The sequence below is a fragment of the Enhydra lutris genome, unplaced genomic scaffold, assembly GCF_002288905.1.
Source record: "Enhydra lutris kenyoni isolate GAN:26980312 unplaced genomic scaffold, ASM228890v2 scaffoldscaffold6, whole genome shotgun sequence".
NCBI lineage: Eukaryota > Metazoa > Chordata > Mammalia > Carnivora > Mustelidae > Enhydra > Enhydra lutris.
Genome location: NW_019154090.1, coordinates 20,903,864 through 20,923,141, shown reverse-complemented (window position 1 = coordinate 20,923,141; position 19,278 = coordinate 20,903,864). Strand labels below are relative to the sequence as shown.

At 54.9% G+C, this 19,278-nt stretch overlaps 1 protein-coding gene across 1 annotated transcript in view; it reads right to left on the bottom strand.

Annotated features, from left to right (window-relative positions):
• Positions 1-255: 255 nt before the first annotated feature.
• Positions 256-19,278, bottom strand: part of LOC111141761 (KIAA1755 ortholog) — a 46,594-nt gene continuing 27,571 nt past the window's right edge. The window contains exons 9-14 of the mRNA XM_022494564.1: positions 11,058-11,156; positions 9,974-10,122; positions 7,831-7,969; positions 6,264-6,386; positions 5,408-5,629; positions 256-1,474 (exon numbers count right to left, since the gene is read on the bottom strand). Of these exons, the coding sequence (XP_022350272.1) occupies positions 773-1,474; positions 5,408-5,629; positions 6,264-6,386; positions 7,831-7,969; positions 9,974-10,122; positions 11,058-11,156 (1,434 nt within the window). The 3' untranslated portion in view covers positions 256-772. The remainder of the gene's footprint in view (positions 1,475-5,407; positions 5,630-6,263; positions 6,387-7,830; positions 7,970-9,973; positions 10,123-11,057; positions 11,157-19,278) is intronic.

The following is a 19,278-nucleotide window of genomic DNA, read 5'->3' as shown; positions in this document are numbered from 1 at the left end:
GGGGGGGAGAGGAGAAGACAGAACATCAGAGGGGGAGAGAGTTTTCTCTGGAGCACCCAGGGAGAGGACAAGACCCCATGGGGTTCCTGGAGGGTGAGAGGATGGCCTTGTTGGTGGGAGGAGCCCTTGAGAGCGAGAGCGAGAGCGAGAGCGAGAGCGAGAGCGAGAGCGAGCTTACCCGCCCTTTCTCCTTCTGGGATTCACTTTGCCCCAAGCCGGCCCAGAGAATAAACAGTCAGCCAGCACTGATTCACTTGACAACACACCCTTTATTCCCCTCCCACACTCACCTCCCTTCTCCTCCACCACTGGTTCCTGAAATCACAGCCAAATAAACAGGCACCGGGATCCCCGTCCCGGATCAGAAGCCACGCCCGAATCCCCCCACTTCTGGCAACTGTGTCCCGTAGGCCCCCAGGGGAAGCTTATGTACCCCTGCACTCCCGGTGGGTGTCTGGCTTGCCTAAGACTAAGACCTCTGGAAGGGTCTATACCAACAGCTCTTTCCACCACGGGCCCCAGGGGTTGTGGAGTCGGTCCTGGGCTCCACCGTGTCCTGCCTTACCCTCCATTCTCACTATTCTGATGGTGAGTCACGTCTTCCTAGAAGTTTCTGGCGCAGGGAACAGGTTCAGCTTCTTGCCCTCTCCCAGCGTGGGCCAAACACACAGTGAGTGCTCACGAGCCCCAGCCAGTGCTCCGCAGCTCCCTCCTATCGCTGGGCCCCTCCCCAGCCACCCTCGGGGCCCGGTGCCATTGATGGAGGTCCTAGCTAGAGGGAGGCAGGGGGACTCGTCTGGGGTGAGTCCTCCAGAGACGTCTGTGAGTCTGTCCCCTCCGAGGAGAAGCTGCCCCCAGTAGGGTGGGGGGTCTCACTCTGCCTGAGGAGTCGCTGCCGGGAGAAGAGGGGGTCAAAGAAGGGCTCAGGGGCTGGAAACCGAAAGGGCTCCTGGGGGCCTTTGCCTTCTTCAGCCTCTACGGCCCGACCAGCTTTCTGGGGCAGAAAGCCCGCCTGCACATTTCTGTTCTGTCCCTCTCTGGGGGCCCGAGGCCAGCAGGGATATGGTAAACGGTCCAGGCCTGGTGAGTCCAAAGGGGGCAGGCCCCACCTTCCTCTGGAAGCGACGTCTCCATTCGGAGCCTGGCCTTTGGCAGCGGCCCTTCTGAGTTCTGGGGGTGCTGAGCGGGCCTTGGGCCCCTCTGGGCATGGGCAGTGGGCCAGGGCCTTCTTCAGAAGTGTCTGGATCTCCTCGTGCCTCACCCGGGCCTCGTCCCACAGGTCCTGGCCCAGGCCCTCCTGGCTCAGGGAGGCCACCTGCAGCCCCATGGCGGTGAGCTTCTCCGCGGGGAACTCCGAGGCCAGGCGCTGCCGGTAGCGATCGAGGCGGCGCCAATCTCCAGGGCTGGCCCTCTGGGCCTTGCCCAGCCTGAGCTGCCTCATCAGGTCCTGGCAATCTGTGTGAAAGCAGGTCATCTGGGGGCGACAAGAGAGGGAGGTGGGGTTCAGTCTAGGAGCAGGACATGAGGACAGGGAGGCCCATCTCCAAGCAGAGAGGAAGTACGGCTGGGTTGGTCATAAGAAGTGCCCGGTCAATGTCTTGGCCTCCCTGCGCGTGGCCCTGAGTGTCTTTGCTGCCAGCGAAGACAACGGGTCCCCTCTCTTCCCTGAGGTAAACACACCTGCCGTCAGCAAACGGTCCTCAGCCCCCTTTGGAGCCTCAGGCATGGTCTCCTCCCCACCGGGGGCCCACAAAGGCTCACCCCTTGCTGAGGCTCTGCCTTTCCTTCTCAAGAAGGGGAGGTGGTACTAGCAGATCATTCGGGTTCTCGGATTGTGGAAACACTGTCTTCACCCGTTCTGAGTGGCACAGAGGGAGGCATCTCATGGGTATTTATTGAGCACCGACTGTTTGCCAATCTCTGTGTAGCTCATGTATGATTGCACTGAATGGTACCAGCAGCACATTTTATAGAGGGGGAAACCAAGGCTCAGACACATAAAATCACTTGCCCCAGGTCACGCGGCAAATCAGGAGGGAGCTGGGACTTGAACTCAGATGCATCCAGCTTTCCACAGATTTATCTCTCAAGCCCATCCTTGCATGAGGGAAACTGGCCCAGCGAGGGCAGTGCCCACACACTCACCAGCGAGACCACCAGCCGACCCAGGCCCGGGGCGGGGGAGGGGGTGTCCACTCAGCTGGGCCTCTGCCTCATTTTGGGATTCTGCTGTCCCTACTTCACCCACAAAATGTCTGCAGGCTGCAAAGGAGCCAACACGTTCCCAGCAGCTCGTGAAAAACATAATCTTTCTCTCCATTAATTTAGAAGCCGACAGCGAGCTGTTAGCTGTGGGGATTGGGGAACCGTTTTCTCCAAGGAAACCATCTTTCCGCGGATTAAGGGAACTTGTCTTTAGATAAATGGCTTCATATTCGCGGCAGCACACGGAGCTCATGGCTGTGAAAGGGCTCCATAACTCTCTGTTAGCGGCACAATTGTTTTATTATTATTTAGTGCCAAAGCTGCCGGACGCACGCTCTCAGCCTGGGGCTGAGCCCAGCCCAGGGCTGTCTTCGTCTGTCTGTCCGCCTGGCTGGGCCTCCATCTTCCAGGCTGGGCTGGGCAGGGATGCGCAGCACCTTAGCCATCATCTTACCAACACTTTGGGTGTGTGGATTAGGATTCAGGCCCAGAGAGGAGCACAGGCCTGCCCAGGTCAAACAGCGAGATGGCCATGGTGGGATTCCAAGTCAGGCTCCCACCTCCTGTAGGATTTCCAGGCCTGGGGGTACAGGGGGAGCTCTATCTTCCCACACGCCCCCCTGCCCCCCAGTCTTCCTTCCTCCGCCTCACTCCTCACTCTCCCTCTGGCCACTTGACCCCTACGGGGGCCTGCCCGGCCCCAGGAACCTGGGAAGGATGAGGGCACAGTCCTGGGCCTCACCTCCCCAGGGGATGATGAAGCCATAGGATCATTCCAGATCACAGTGAGCACCTTGAAGTGAGACAAACAGGGTGACCAGAGAGATGGGCGGGGGAGGGGGGCAGACAGCCAGGCGGGAGGCAGGGGACATGTGAGCTGAGCACTGAAGACAAGAAACCAGCAGGTCTCGAGGAAGAGCGAGTGAGAAGGCACGGAGTCGCCGTGAGTCTGCTCTACAGGGCTGATTTGGGCTGAAATTAGTAAGCAAGGGAGAGAAGCTGCCAGATGCCCTCAACCCATGAGGCATTACCACCGCTCCTACTGCTACTAATGATGATCATATTGGTGTCGATAATAGTAACACCAAATTAGAATACAGCCCCGGGGGCGGGGGAGGGGAGGGTTACTTACATTTCATTTCCTCCTCTCACTACCCAGCGAGAGGGGGGTGGCTGGGTTGGAATCTCAGCTCTGCCACTTCCCCCAGTGTGACCCTGGAGGAGTTGTTTGACTTCTCTGTGTCTCCTCATGCATAAAATGGGCATAATCATAGCACCTGCCTCTGAGGGTGGCTGTGACAATAAGACGACACGTGAATGATGAACAGGGCCGCCACGTAACAGGATGGTTACGATCACTGTTATGATCATTATTCCTGAACAAGGAGCTGAGACCCAGAGTAGTAGAGACCTCACTGAGGTCACATGGCCTGTGCGGGCAGAAGCTGTCTCTGACTCTGAGCCTCAGATGCAGCCACTGCTTGGCTCTCTCCTGTCAGCTGGGAGGAGGTCGCTTTGGTGCCACTGACCACATCCTTTGCCAGCAGCCCCACAGAGACAGAGAGTGGCCTGTCCTCCCTTTGCCCCAGGCGGGACTTGACCAGAGTCCCTCTTGCTGCCCTCCAAAGCATCCCGTGTTTTCTGTCTCCTGTGTGCTGGGCCAGCCTGAGGTCTGGCCCTTCCTACGCTCTGTGTAAGGGGGTGAGTCTGAGGGCACTGGGCCTGGGCCAGAACTGTGGGTTCTTGGCCCATCTGGTGTAGCCCGGGCTGTTCCCTTGTCCTCCTAAGCCTAGTTCTCCACCAGGAAAATGAGAGATTTGACTAAATGGATTTGGGAGAGGTGGGGGTGGGGGTCTTAAGTCAAATCCTGCTTGGTCACTGGCCCACTGGGGAAACATGAGCAAGACACTTCCGTCTTTGGCCTCCGTTTATGCATCCGCAGAATGGAAACAATGTTGGCACCCCTCCCTCATAAAGATATGGTGAGATTAGGGGCACCTAGCTGGCTCAGTCAGTAGACCATTGGACCTGATCTCGGGGTATGAGTTCGAACCCCACGTTAAGCATAGAACCTACTTTAAAAAATTAAATTAAAAAAGAACAAATAGAGATGATGAGATCAAGTCAAGCAAGGTTTGTGAAGCACTTGTTGGAGTGTCTGGCATGGAGTCCACAGTCACTAATGTGGGCTCATCTCATAATAATCATATCACCATCATCATCATCATCACACCTGATGGAACAGGGGAATCTATTACCACCTGCCCTCGCATCTTTGGAGAAGAACAGAGAGCATCATGAATCCATCGGTGTTTAAATTCCAAATCTTCTTTTCCGCAGCTGTGTGGCCTTACACAAAGCCCTTTCCCTCTTGGGGCCTCAGTTTGCTCATCTGTAGAATGGGACCACTCAACCTTGCTGCACTGGATTACGAAGAGATGATGGACAAAAAGCAAAGGAGTTCTTCTTGCCTGCTACCCCAGCACTGCCACACTCCCATCCCCCAGAGGAGCCTTACCCTCTCCTCCCCACTTCTAGCTGAAGTCTGGGTTCTTGGCAAGGACTGAGACCTCTGTTCTGAGGGTGCTCAGAGAAGCCTTTTGGGCCTACCTCTTCCAACCGCCTCCCCTTCCCCAGCTCCCACCATCTGTGCAGGGCAAGGTGAGGCATGGGAAAGGCACTAGAATGGTGCCATGAGCTTGCTGTGTGACATTGGCTAAATGACAGCCCTTCTCTGATCCTGTTTTCCCAGCTCTGCAACAGGGGGGTGGGGCAAGATCAACGTTCTTGACCTGGTCAGACCTGCAGTCGTCCTAGTGAGCTACCCATGGAGACAAAGTCTATGGCTTTGACTGGATTCTGGAAAACACCTGGCACCCTTCCCCTAATCCCAATGTTGAAGAAGCAGGTGATTTCTGAGTGTCCTCCGAGAGCTGACGCTCGGGTCGCTGGGAGGCTGCTGGGTGTAGTACGGCAAGCTGGGGTCAGAGATCAGCCAGGACTGATTTCGGGGGATAACCTGTCCTCTCCCACCTGGCTTCTCTTCTAGAAAATGCAGGTCATGCTCTCCTCCCACCCTACAGGGTTACAGAAGGAGTCACGCGAAGAGCCCAGGGCTGCACAAGGGCTGCTTGCTGTCCCCACCCCAGCTCACGGCTGCAGAGGGCCGGGAGGGGTCCGTGCAGGCGGCCACAAGGCTCACCTTCTTGCAGAAGAGGTGCAGGTGAAGCAGCGTCTCCAGGTCCGTGCGCTGCCGCTCAGCTGCCATGTAGAAGTGGGTCAGCTTCGCCTGGAAGGCCCGCTGGGTGGAAGCGAAGGCTGCCAGCTCCGGGAACTCTGCTCCTCCCGCCGCGCGTCTTCCTCTGGCCACGGCTCCCAGCTCAGCCGCCTGCTTGGACAGCTCCAGGCCACGGCGGTACTGGGCCTGAGCGGGGAGAGGAGGAGGTCCACTCAGCTCCCATCCTAGCCAAGGCCTCCTCCGCAGGTCCGGAACCTCCACTGTCCGGCCGCTGGGTGGTGACACTTGCCAGACCTCTGTTGCCTCATCTGTAAAACGGGGCCAGGCCTCTGCCTCAGCAGCCCACTTGCCTCACTGGGACTCTGCTTAGAGTCATCTCCTTCTGGAAAACTTCCCTGACCCAGGGTCTGGGTTTGGGGCTCCTGCTGCATGTCCCCACATGTTCCCAGTCCCTGCTGGCCTAGGAACTCCCTGAGAACTGAAAGGGGCTGAACTAGGGTCCAGTACATCAAGGATACAAATTCCTTGCTCCGATCTCTGAGCCTGACTGAAGAGATCTCGGGTGGGACCCTGGACTCTGCATTTAATGAAATCTTCCAGGAATTCTGAGAGAGGTTTTTTTGGTCTAGTGGTGATCCTGGAAGGCTTCCTGGAGGAGATAGCTTCTAAGCTGAACCCTTCGTGATCTCAGCGGGTCTTCTTCCTATCTCTGGGAGTTTCATTGTGCTCTCCAACATCCACACCTTTGCCCCAGCCATGCCCTCCTCCTCCACTGCCCTCTCCATGTGCCCTGGTCCTGCTCCCAGTCTTAGGAACGCACTGCAGCCTGGAGAAAGAAGTCCTCAAACTCCACGTGCACCTTCTCCACAGTCTCCAAGCTTCTGTCTTTGGGGGTCAGCGCTTGCAGGCACCGGCTCCCCTCCTGCTCCATCCAGTTGCTGACCTAGGGCAGGGGAGGGAAGTTTGGACATGGTGGGGGGGACCTGGGGGATGTCTCTTAGCCGGTTCCCCAACTCCCTTGGAGATGGGGATCTTCTCATCCTCAGTTATTCAGTGGCTGGACCCGTGCCCACTGGCCTAGACTGACACCTTCCCAGGTCTGGGCAGGAGCGATAGCTTGGGGAGGTTGGGTGCATTGTCACGTTCTTCAGCTACCTGAAGGGAAAGAGTGCCTGGGTGGCTCAGTCAGTTAAGTGTTTACCCCTGGCTCAGGTCATGATCACATAGTCCCAGGATCGAGCCATGCCTTGGGCACCCTGTTAGGCAGAAAGTCTGCTTCTCCTTCTTCCTCTGCCTGTCCCCCTGCTCCTTCTCTTTTGCTAACTCTCTCTCTTGCTCAAATAAATTAAATTAAATTAATTACATTAAATTAAATTAAATCAAAACAAATACCTGAAGGGGAGAGTACTCCCCGAAGGGGACCCCAGAGGGCATCTGGCCTGGCCAGCATCATGCACATTTGTTTGAACCAAGTCACAGGGTAGCAAATTTCGCTTAGTCTAACCACTTGCTGGCACCAATATAAAAGAGGCAGCCTTGAGAGTAGTGAGCTCCCCACCCCCAGGGGTATACAAACAGTGCCAGAGGAAAAGCTGCCTTCTGTAGAGTAAGGTGCATGGGTGCTATGAAGTAAGGTGCTATGCACTCAGTGTATCGACTGGGCAAGTCACTTCCCCTTTCTGGGCCTCAACTTATTCAGGGGCAAAATGCGGCAGACATGAGGAATCAGCAAGGGATAGCGGCTCTCCAACCCATGAGCAAAAGTCCCCTTCTGATTCTGGGATGCCTTCAAGAGTATGTGTTCACTCATTTTATCCTCAAAAAGCCCAGCACAGAAGGCACTTACATTATTCCCCACTGAACAGATGGGGAAACTGAGGCAGAGAACAGTGCAATAACCTGCCTAAGGTCATAATCCGTGGCTGGAGCCAGGATTAGCGCCCACGCTGTCTGCATGCTCCACAGCTCCAGCCTGGAGGGGTGCACTGGCTCGAGACCCCGGCAGTCAGAGCAGCAATGCCAGGGGCAGGCTCCGGGATCCCCAGGTGTGTGACCACAGGCGGGTGATGTCATGTCTCCCAGCCTCCGCATCCTCATCGATGAGTGGGAGGAATCCCGCCATCCTCCCACATCACTGACAAGGGATGGGTTGGAAAATCCTGGTAGGTGCAGAGGCTCTGGCCCAGGGCTTGGCGGGGTAGGGCTTTGGGGGGGTTATGTCTTCACATGTCCGGCACCTAGAGAATGCCATGTCACAGCCATGTCACCGGAGGCCCGCCTGGCATTGAAGAATGGCCAGCCTGTGTCCTTACGCCAGAGCAGAATGCCTGCTGGGGCAGGACCTGGGGCAGGGTTTTCTCTGCAGGGAAGCCAGCCTCCCCTTTCACCTGGAGGATGGCAGCTTCCAGACGGCCCAGGCGGATCCGGAGCTCCAGCCTCCCCAGGAGATGGTTAGATGAACTGACAAGGACATGCAGCCGCTCATCCACGAGGCCGTACAAGGCGACAGCTTCAGCCAGATGGCTCCTGGGAGGTGGAAGAGGGGGAAAAGAGGGCCCCAGATGTTTCTTCCCACCAGTACCCCCCCTGCAGCCTCCCACCAATTCCATGGTTCTGGCCTGGGGATTCCAGCTGCTGAGTTGCTGTGTGACCTTTGACAGGTCCCTATACCTCTCTGGACCTCAGACTTGGCCTTCCAAGGGAATGGGAAGACCAGAGGACACAGCATGAAAGCAAATGACCCCCTCCCCTTCCCCGGGAGGGTATGAAGTGAGCTGGACAGATCTGGGTTCAAATCTTCACACCCACCCCAAGCCCGGAATCAGACGCTGAGTGCGGCGTGGACATCAGTGCTTTCTAAAGCTTCTTGGACAGTTCCAGGGGCAGCGAAGGCTGAGAAACAGGCCTCACACACTCAAACCTCTTAACACAGTGCCCAGCACACAGTGTGGGTTAGCGCTTATTACTTCTATTGTAAAGATGGTGAGTGGGTGTAACACACCCTTGTAGCCCAGCCTCCATTTTACAGATGGGAAAACTGCGGTCCAGAGAGAGGAACAGACTCTCATGCATGGCATTCTGTATTGAAACCTGGTGTGCAGCTTTTAAAATATTGTCAAAGCCAGTAAGACGTAAGTGAAGGGATGCAGACGGGAGTGAGGCGTGGTAACACTGCCGTGAGGGGAGGAACACCCCTCAAATCCTACCCCACCCTCTTCTGCCCTATGGGGTCTTAACTTGAGAAGGAAAAAATGCTTTGGAAGAAAAGCCTGCTATCCTTGCTCTGGGCCTCCTCAACGGACGGCAGCTTCCCACAGATCGCTGCCCTTCCAGGAAGGGCTGAGGGCCCAGGGTCGGTGGTGCTCAGGCTGGAAAATACCAGCCTGCCTGGAGGGACAGAGAGAGGAAGGGGCGGGCGTGAGGGCGGACAGGGAGCTTCAGGGTCCTCCCCACAGAACAAGTAGGCTCAGCGGCTCATGTGGGACCCCAGCGCCCCCTGGTGGAACTTCTGGGGGTCAACAGTCTGGAGAGGCCCAGGACAGAGGAGCCAGGGAACCAGCCAGCGAGGTGGGGTCACACTGGGAAGGACAGTGCCAGCCCCACCAGGCCGTGTGAGGGGCAGGGAGATGGCTCCAGCCCAGCACCAGGCCCCACATCAGCGTGAATCTGTCTGTGGCTGCAGCTCAAGGTGACGGGTTCAGGCTGCCTGGGTTGAAGTCCGGACCCCGGTACAGGTCAGCTGTGTGATCCTGGGAAAGTCACTCAACCTCCCTCTGGGCCTCAGGCCCCTCCTTTGCAAAAGGAGGGTAATGCCAGATTCCTCCTACTGGGAATTAAACAAGTTAATATTTGCAAAGCCCTTAGGACAGGGCTGTGCTCGTACTAAGTACTATTCAGGTGTTGGTTAAATAAACTAATGATTCTTGGAAGCTTGTGTAAACTTTGTAATTGTGTTTGTTCTAATGGAGATAAAATAGCTCCAATTACTGACGGATTTAATTACTGACTTGCACCCCCCACCCTGAAATGTAAGCAAACCAGTACTTTCTAGAAATATGTGTCTGTTGTTCTGTGGCTCTGAGACCACTGATGCCGCCTAAGGTTACCTGAGCGGGGCTGAGGAGCCCACCAGGGAAGGCGGGCGGTGCCGTTAGAGCATTTCCCTGAGCCTCAGCCTCCCATCGGCCAAATGAGGATGGTATGGCCCTCACGAGGTTCTTCTGGGGAATAAACAAGATGGACCCTTGAAGGGACGCAGCCTAGTGTCTTAGAAAGTCAGAGAAAGTGCTCGAGGGTGACCAGAAATGAGCAGAGGCTGTCCTTGGACACCTACCTGGGCTGAGGAGGGCCGGGGCTGAAGGAGGGGCAGCAGAGAAGGGACGGGGACCTTACAAAAGCCTCAGCCCAGGATATGAGCCCTGCAAATGCCCCCATCCTAGATGTCCTTAGGGCCCGCTTGGTGGGTCCCCAGTTCCAGGCCCCCAGGGCCAGGGAACAAAGGTGGGTGAGGAAAACCCTGGCCATTCATACCTGACATCAGGGTTGGAATCCAGCCTACCAGCTTCCTGCTGCAGCTTGGCCAGAGTGGCTCCCCCTTCCCGCTGGAGGCCCAGCAGGCCTGGGTCCCTCAGCACGGCCTCCATCAGCTCCTTGGACTTGCTCAGACACCTGGAGGCCTCCTGTCAGTGTAAGGAGGTGGCCTGAGGATCAATCCCCACTCTCACTCTACAGCCTTCCAGGGCTCCCCACACCCAGATGATGCCTGAGTCCCCCAGTTTGGTATTCAAGGTCCTGCAGAAAGTCTATCCTTTTTAGCTCTAAAACATCTCCTCCAGCCATGCTTCCTCTCATCACCATGGCAACCTCACTGGTCCAAGCGCCTCATCTCTGTGGGACACTCAGCCCAGCCTCTTCACTGGTCTCTCTGTGGCTCGCTGGCTCCCTCTGTTCTCCATATGGCAGCTGGAAGGATCTCAGAGGGCCAAGGCGTTCATCCTGCTGCTCAGAACTCTCCCAAGGCTTCTCTGGCAGCTTAGGGTCCCAGCCCAGCCCAACTCCTTGATTCAGCCTCCGTGGGGTTAAAAGATCCTCCTGTTGTTCTCTTCCTCTCCTACCCTGCTCCCACTGCTCTGCTCTACATCGGCCTCCATGCTCTTCTAGAACATACCAGAACAATCCCCCCTCAGCACCTTGTCACATATTTGCCCTCCACCTGGCACAGTCCCCCTCCTGTTCCCATCGACGGCCCCTTGTCATTCTCAGGAGTCTGCTTAAATACCATCTCTTTATGGAGGTCCCCTCTCTTTCCCTATGGTTCTCGATCTTTCTTGGCATTTGGCACACTTTGTAGCTACATATCCATTTCTTTGTTTGCTTTTTAAAGGACTGCCTCTAGCACTGCACCCACGACACCCTCCAAAGGCAGGGACTAGTTGTTTTGCCCCAGGCTGAGGTCCCCACGGTGTGACACATAGCGAGACCTATAAATATTAGTCCAATGAATGAATATAAAAGGGGGATGGTTATGCCCAGCACACTGTCCCCTTCACTGAGCCCCTTGGTCCACGGAATCTGGGGTACAGAGGGGCTTCCCCACCCCATAAACCTGGCTCACCTGCACCCTTCCAGGAGGCTCGCTCTTCTCAACCTGGTTGATGGAAGCCTTTAGCAAGGAGGCGGCCCGGCGGAGGTCAGCAAGGAAAGGGTCCAACTTCTGCATGATGGAAGACCAGAGCCGGGGTGTCAGCCTGGGCCCCCGAGGAGGGCGTCTGCCCATGCCAGGGGGACCCAGAGCGGGCATCAAGCAATGGTTCTCAAACTTGAGCTGCATCAGAATCACCTGGAGGGATGGTCAAAATCCAGACTGCTGAGCCCCACTCCTGAGTTCTTTATTGAATTCTTTTGGGTGGGGCCTGAGAAGGTACGTCCCTAGTAAGTTCCCAGGTGGTGCTGATACCGCTGGTCCAGGGACCATACTTTGAGAATCACTGGGGCTGGGAAGGAGAGAGGGAGAGGAAAGAAGACCCAAGGTATCCTCTGGGGGAAGGGGCAGGAGCAGATGTGGGAGGGCGGAGATAAGGGACATCCTCTGCTGGGTCCCCCTTCAGCCCAGCTCCACCACTGACAGGCTGTGAGACTTTGGGCAAGTTGCCTAACCTCTCTGTGCCTCTACTTCCTCCTCTATAAAATGGGATCGCAGTCGTCCCTACCTTATAGGCTTGCAGGAGGATGAAACGGGTTCATGTGGGCGAGGCATTTAGTGTCTTAGCCATCATCATCATTAGTTTTATATTCTGGGTCTATGGGCTAGATTTCATGAAAATAGAGTTCAAAGACCACTGGATTCATCAGAGGGGAATTGAAGGCCGGTGGGATGAATAGGAAAGGAGATCGTTCAATATATACACACTTCAGCAGCATTTTTGAATTTTGAACCCACTCTGCCTTTTCAAAAATGGGCACAGGTTCAACAGGAGAGAACCCAGGCCCCAAACAAGTAAACAAACCACCGCACGCGATGGTCAGTGGGGACCAGCGGTTCTCACCGGGGGGTGATTTCGTCCCCTAGGGGACATCAGACAATGTCTAGAGATGTTTTCGGTTGTCGTAGTTTGCGAGGTGCCCCTGTCAGAGTGGGTAGTGGCCAGGAACAGTACAAATCATGCCACAATGCACAAGAGAGCTCCCCCCAAAAAGGAATTATCCAGTCCCAAATGTGAACAGTGCCGAGGATGAGCAGTAGGGAAAGTCGAGGATGACATTTATGGGCACTGGTTTCCATGTGATTTAAGCCTGGAATCTTCTGTGTGCTGTTGTGCTAGTCCCTCCCCACCACCACACACACACACACACCGTCCTGTGTGTCCTCGTGTGTTAAACTGGACATGAAATGCCCCCTCCGGGGTTGTGCTGAGGAGAGGCTGAGATCATGAGGGGAAGGAGCCCAGTGAGGGCTGTTTCCTGATCTTCCTCTCTCAGAAGGGAACATGTCTGCCTCCCCCGCCAGCCCCTGAGCTCTCTGAGTTGTGCGGGGCCACAGAACAATCAGTTAACAACAGACACAGCTCTGTGCACACACCAGCCACTCTTCCAAGCTCTTCGCCCGCATTAACTCAATTAATCTTCACAACAGCCCCCTCGGAAACGACTATCTTTACCCCCCCTTCCCAATTTTGGACTAAAAGAAAAGGACTCAGAGAAGGTAGGTAACTTACTCAAGGTCACACAGCAGAGCGGGGAATGGAACCCAGGCACTTTGGGCCCAGAGCCTCAGCTCTTAATCACCACCCTCTGAACCCTCATCATAAACGTTTGTTGAATGTCTGGTTTGGAACGTGACAGGGTCGCTGGATCCCTGAAGCAAGAGTGTGAAGGGAGGAAGAGGAGAAGGCAGGGTGGGGGGTAGAGGCTGTGAGGGCGGGCACCTGGAAGAATTGCACCCACTCGCTGTGGCAGTAGGGGAGGGAGCCCTCCAGGGCTGGGGGCAGCTGGCTGGGGTCCATGTGGTGGCTGAGAGCCTTCAGTGAGGTCACCACCTCTACCTGCAGATCAAAGAAGTCAGTCAGGAGGACTGGAGGATTCCAGGTGGGGACATATGTTTGAGAAGGGCCTGCCAGATCCCGGTCCCACCACTGCTCCACCCGCCGAAGGGAAGGCTGGCCCTGGCTTTAAGAGTTGCTTTCTGGACCAAGGATCTTCTCTGGAAAGTCTGACAAATCAACATTAAGAATGAGATCCTGGCTAAGGAATGGCACATCAAAGCACTTAACATACCCCACCTCTTAGCCTGTGCCCAGGGCAGACATCACTAATCAATCACAGCACTGGCTCCCTCTAAGCCAGGCTCTTCCCCAGCACAGCTCTCCAGGCCATCACACAAATTGATTGATGCTGACCCTTTTCTTGTAAACTCTTTGGAATCCTTGTACTGTCCTCTGACGACCCACCAAGGTGCTGTCTCCTTCTTGGGGCTGATGAAAAAGTTCACCAAATCTGAATGTCCTCTAAGACATGGAGGAGGGACGAAGTGGCTGCTTCTCCTGGGTGCTAAAGATGAATGTTTATGCCAGGCCCAGCTCCAGATACCTAAGCTTGGGATCAGTTTTTTTGGACCAGTCTGTTCTCCTTGATACTCAAAGAGTGGTCCACGGACCAGCAGCCTCAGCGCCACCTAGGGGCTCCTAGAGATGCGGAATCCCACGCCCCATCCAGAACTCCTTCATTGGAACCTGCACTTTGACAAGGTCCCTCAAGGGATTTGCTGGTCCTTAAAAGCATGAAATGCACATCCTGGCTCACAGTGTGTCTCTTTACCGATGAGGAGAAAGAGGAAGGAGGCTTTTAAAATCATTTCCGGAAACAAGGCAGAGGGCAGGGTGCCCACACCATGATTGTAATACATGCACTGATTAAAGAAAATGGCAGGCCTCTTTCCTGCAGAGCCCTAAATGATCTGAACCGGAGATGCTGAGACCCAAGGGAGGGGGAAGGCAGGAAGATCGGGGCCGCAATATGCCTCTAGCTTGCTGCGTGGCCTTGGGCCTCAGTTTCCCCATCTGAAAAAAGGGAAGGAGGGGTCGAGGAGATGAAGCTTTTTAAATAGTCTTCACGCCATTGCAGGTCCGCCATGCGCCAGGAGCTGCTGGCATTGCCGGAGAGGGAGAACTGTATGGTTTGGAAGCTCCTGCCGGAGAGGCTGAGGCTTGGAGTTGTAGCACCCGGCCTTGTACTTGCTGACCTCCACTAGGCTGACCTTGAACTTGTTAACCTTCCCTAGCTGCTGAATTCTGCACCCCAGCTCAGTTCAGTTCCCCCACTCACCTGGATGTCAGGCAGCATCCCCGGCTGGAGAGCAGCCTCCTCGTCCCCCAGGTAGAGCACAGCACCCATGGAGGCTGGGGCCAGAGCCTATCAGAGAGAATCATTTCAGGGGGGCTCTGCCTAGACCTTCACTGAGCCACCTGCTAAGATTCAGGCAAACAGGGTGGGTGGGGCATGGTGGGGGGACATGTAGGTGGGATGTTTGGAGGGTGAGTCATTGGGAGTCAACAGAACAGCAGGTCCAGGCTGTGTTACAAACTTCCTAGATGATCCATCCCCACTGGGCCTCAGTTTCCCCATTATAAAGTGAGGAGAAGGAAGAAGAGGAGATCAGACCATAAGGTAAGCATACGCCAACCTTCCACTTCCTCTGTTGCCTAACCCATTGACTTAGGAACCTCTTCCTCCTGCCTTCTGCACTCATGAGGTTCAGGGGACCCAAGTCTAAGCCGATCAGTGTGCCGCATTCCCCTGGCCATGAAGATTGGTTGGGGGATGACCACCTGAGCTAAGGAGACAGAAGGAAACTTGCTGGGACCCCTGGGAAGAGAATCTCTCACTCTGTCCTACTGGACTTAAATGAAGGACCATGGGAAGTGAAAGCTGTTGGGAACCAGATAGCTACAAAGGCAGGGAGCCTGGCTGAGAAGAGCGCCCTCCCAGGAGAAACTGGCCAGAAATGCAGAGACAGGAACCAGGTCTTGGAGACAATATTTGGGCCCCTGAATCAAGCCATACTTGGAAGTTGGATCTAATTTCCGGATTGTCAAGTCAAATGAACCAATGAACTCCCTCTCTCTTCAGGCCTCTTTGGGCTGGGATTTTTATACTGTAATTAAGAGTGTCTGCCTGGCATTCCTGGTTCCAGCTCTCAGCCCCCTGGGTTCCATGAGCACCACAAGTCCCCTGGAGCTCCCAACACTTGCTAGGCTGAGGCTGTCCACCGCCCACTCACCTGGGTGGCCTGCAGGGCACTGACCAGACCAGGATACGGGGGCTGTTTCCTGGCATCAATCACAACAGCCAGCCCCTTGGTTTTATCTTCAGGCCTGTGGATGGTAAACAGAGTTGGCAATCTTGCTGGATGGACCAGGCTTTCTAGGGGGAAGGAACTATGGGGGTGGGGGGACTGGCTGCCAGGAGCCTTGATTTATTGGTGAACTCTTCCTCCTACAAGACCAACTAACTGCCAATGCCCACCCCACTCCAGGAAGCCCTCCATGATCTCTCACCAGGTGGAGTCCATTGCTTCCTCTTCGGTGTTCCCACAGTACCTCACACAGCCCTCTCTCACACCCTATAAGCCACTGTCCCCACTGCAGTGGACGAGTCCAGCATTGAACCCATCCTTTCCCTGTGGGCAGAGCTCTCGTTTTCTTCAGGAATCCCACGTTTTGCTCAGGAATCGCATGCCCTCCGTATAACAGGTCCCCCAGGGGCTGGTTTCTGATTGGTTGAGGCCAGCAACCGTGGGGGCACTTCTGGAAAAGACAGGCTCTCCTTTACCAGTTTCCTCCTAAGAGCTAGAAAACGGAGACCAAGAAAGTTTCCTTATCAGTTAAGACATTTTGAACTGGAATCTGTTGCTTGCAGCCCGGTGTACTTTTCGGTGATGACCTTAGGATTTCCCAAACTGGCCCAATTGTCAGGACTTGTTAAAATAATCGGTTCGTCACCTCCGCCCGGACTTGTTAAAATAATCGGTTCGTCACCCCCGCCCCTGCCCCATCCCCCCAGCAGATCCAGGGTGGGGCAGGGAGGCTGTGCGGTTCCAAGTGCCCTTGGCCGTCCTCATGATCAGGCAGGTTGGGAAAATAACCCCCCGGGGGACCTCCAAGCCTGAAGTCCAGCCAGTTCACAGAAAAAATGGAGGCGGCCAGTGTGGTGGTGGACTTGTGGTACAGTGTCTGGAACCTGGACAAGTTGTTCCATCTTGCTGAGAGTCCATTTTCCCATCTGTAATGGGGATCATAGTGCTGACCCCGTGGGACCGGCTGTGGTGAGGACTGATGAATTCATTGGAGTGAGGCACTCAGTGACTGCGCAGGGTAAGAGGAACATAAATGCCTGCTTTTGTCATGACCCTAGAAGGGGAAACTGAGGCACAGAGTGGCGACATGGCAGACAGTGAGAAGAGGCCCCGCACCTCGCCTGCCTCCCACTGTTCATGCTGGGAGAGCCGTTTGCTTCCACACAGGCCTGGCCACCAACCTGGGGGGCAGGCCCCGATGTGAGGAGCATCTGAGTCTCTAGCGTGGCCTAGCGTGAAGCTGGGGCCAGGACTCCACAGTTTACATTGGTCCCCAGAGTCCACTTGGTCCTCCCTTTTTTTCAAGTGACACTCAGAGAGGGGAGGTTACTGCCCCAAGGTCACACAGCAAATTGGTGGGATTCCAGGACTCTGTCTAACACACTGACCACTTCTCAGCACGAAAAAAGTGGGTCCCATCTGCCTCTCAGGCCAGATCAGTCACACTACCTTGAAGAAGAGGAAGAAAAATCTTAATGGCCAGCAAGTGGCCATGATAGTTCCCATGGGGTAGAGCGTATGGAGAAGGTTCCAAAGGGTTCCACCAGTCCCTCCATCCCCTACCCCTAGCCACACAGCCTCTAGGTTGGGTTGGGGTCTCTAGCACAGTCCTGAACAAACACCACCTCTGAGACCCTCCTGGCTGGGGGCTGGAACGCTGAGGAAAGGATGGTGGCTTTCCCCAGCCAGCCCAACCTGAAGTTACGCAGGTGGGGGAGTGGAGGTCTTAGAAATCAGCCAGGATCACCCACTAATCATCACCGATCTACATCACCCCCGTTCTCTTCACCACACTGATGCTCCTAAGAGTTGCTCGTCCATGCTCTGCTCCTCACACGCCATCCATCTCCCGCAATCTGGGAACCCCCTGATGGCAGGGACTAAGTCTGTCCTGCTCCCCTCTCCCCCCAGCATCTGGCTTGGGACTGGCTCTGGGAACAGATGACTGGGTGGAAGGGCACGGTGTCTGTCCATTCAGTGCCCAGCCCGGGACTCTGGGCCAAGAAGTCAAAAGGGAACAGAGTGGCCAGCTGGCCCAGCCCCTTACCTGGGGACAGTGCACAGGTAGGAAAGCAGCTTGGTGACTTCTGAGGTTGTGCACCACGGTGCCTCCCAGGCCCCCTCAGTGGTTGACACCAGAAGCAGGGGCCTCCCTGCCCTGTCCCGACCACCTGGAGAAGGGAGGACACAGGTGAGCAGTGAGAACCCAGGTCTCTCCACCTCGGATGTCCTTTCTCTCCTCCCTCGGCAACTCTGAACTCTGAGTCAGCCTTCAAGACCCAGCTCAATAGCCACTTCCTCAGAAAGCTGTCTTTGACTCCCCCCTCCATTCTGGACTCCCTCGTTCTGGACTCCCTTCTGCACAGGGCACTCTGGGATGCACAGCTCAGGGACTAGACTTTGGAGGCATGTGGATGGGTTCAAGTGTCAGCCTGGCACTGACTCACTGTGTGTCCTTGGGCTAGTCGCTGTGCCTCTGAGCCTGTTTCCTCATCTGTTAAATGGGGAGAATAAAATGTGGAGCTTACTAGGTCATTTCGAGGGCTAAATGAGATGGTCTTGAGAAACACACGGAGCCACGGGCTCAGTGACAACCATTGTTACACGGAACATCGCCTCTGTCCTCATCTCTGCCCCCAGCCCAGGGCTGCCAGCTCACGTTTCATTCTTGCAGACTTTTACCCATGGGTTCCGTAGACTGTTTCCCATTCCAGGAATCAGGGCTGCATGGCCCACTGTCCTCACAGGGGCTGGGAGTCCGAGGCCCAGGGAGTCAGCGCAGCCCAGCTGCACGGTGGTGAGGGGAGAGCACAGAGGAAGGAAAGAGGCTCAGGCCTCTGGAAACTGGGCCTGCCTCACACCCTGGGCTCGGAGCCCTGCCCTCCAGAGTCACCTCACGCAGAACCATCTTGTAACAGCCACCGTCCACTCCACGTGGGCACGACCTTCTACAGTGTGTAAGTGTGTAAGACCCTTTATGGCTCAGGAAGTCTTAGAAACAAGCTTAACAGCCTTCATAAGTGCTGTTTCACACAGGGGTGCAGACCTTCTAGAACAGTCTTTCCTTCATGCACATTTGCAAATTTGACATAATTGAAAAAGATGTCCGACCGTGTGTGTCTAACTTTAGATCCTCTTGAGATCATGGGTTTGATTTTTCTTTTCCCCGTGATACTCATTTATAAATTTCAAAAGGAAAAGCATTTCACTGGGGACAATATGGGAAATTTGAATATGAACTGGGTGTTGAGTAGTATTAGAAATTATATTTAGTTTTGTTAGATGGGCTAATGGTATTGCAGTTCTTAGGGAAAATATCTTCAGAGCTGAGAGAGGCATGCTGAAGTATTCAGGGACAAGGTATGAAGATCTTTCACTTACGCCAAAATGTTAAGACTTATTAAATCTGAATAATGGGTAAGTGGGTGTTCATTACACTACAGTCTCTGCTTTTTTTTTTTTTTTCGGTATATTAGTATTTTTTATAAAGAAAGTAAAAAAATGTGAAATGATTAAACATGAGAAAATGATATAACCTACAAAGTCAGAGATGTCTGTCCATGTTCTTCTGAAATCCTCTCGCAGCCACTGGAGCCATCAGGTCAGGCAATGCTGCATCACCGTCCCCAGGCCCATTTTCTTGATAAGGAAACTGGAGCCCGGCGAGGGGAAGTGGCTTCCTAGGCTCGCCAGAGCCAGGTCCCTCACCTGCTTGAGTCATGCTGGACCTGGCCCTTGACCACCAGGAGAGATGAGCTTCTGTCTCTGTAGATCCATGACTGGAGCTCAGTAGAGTCTTTGTGGGGTGTTGCTCCCTTACTCTAAACAGTTCGTGGCTCCCCATGGCCTCTAGGAAAAAGTGCAAGTTTCTCCACTTGCCCCTTAAGTCTCCCCAGAGGCTGCACACTCTTCCAGGCTCATTTCATTCATTTTGTGTTATCAGCTGTATTGTGTTCTTCCTACAGCCCCCCACTTCCATATGTTG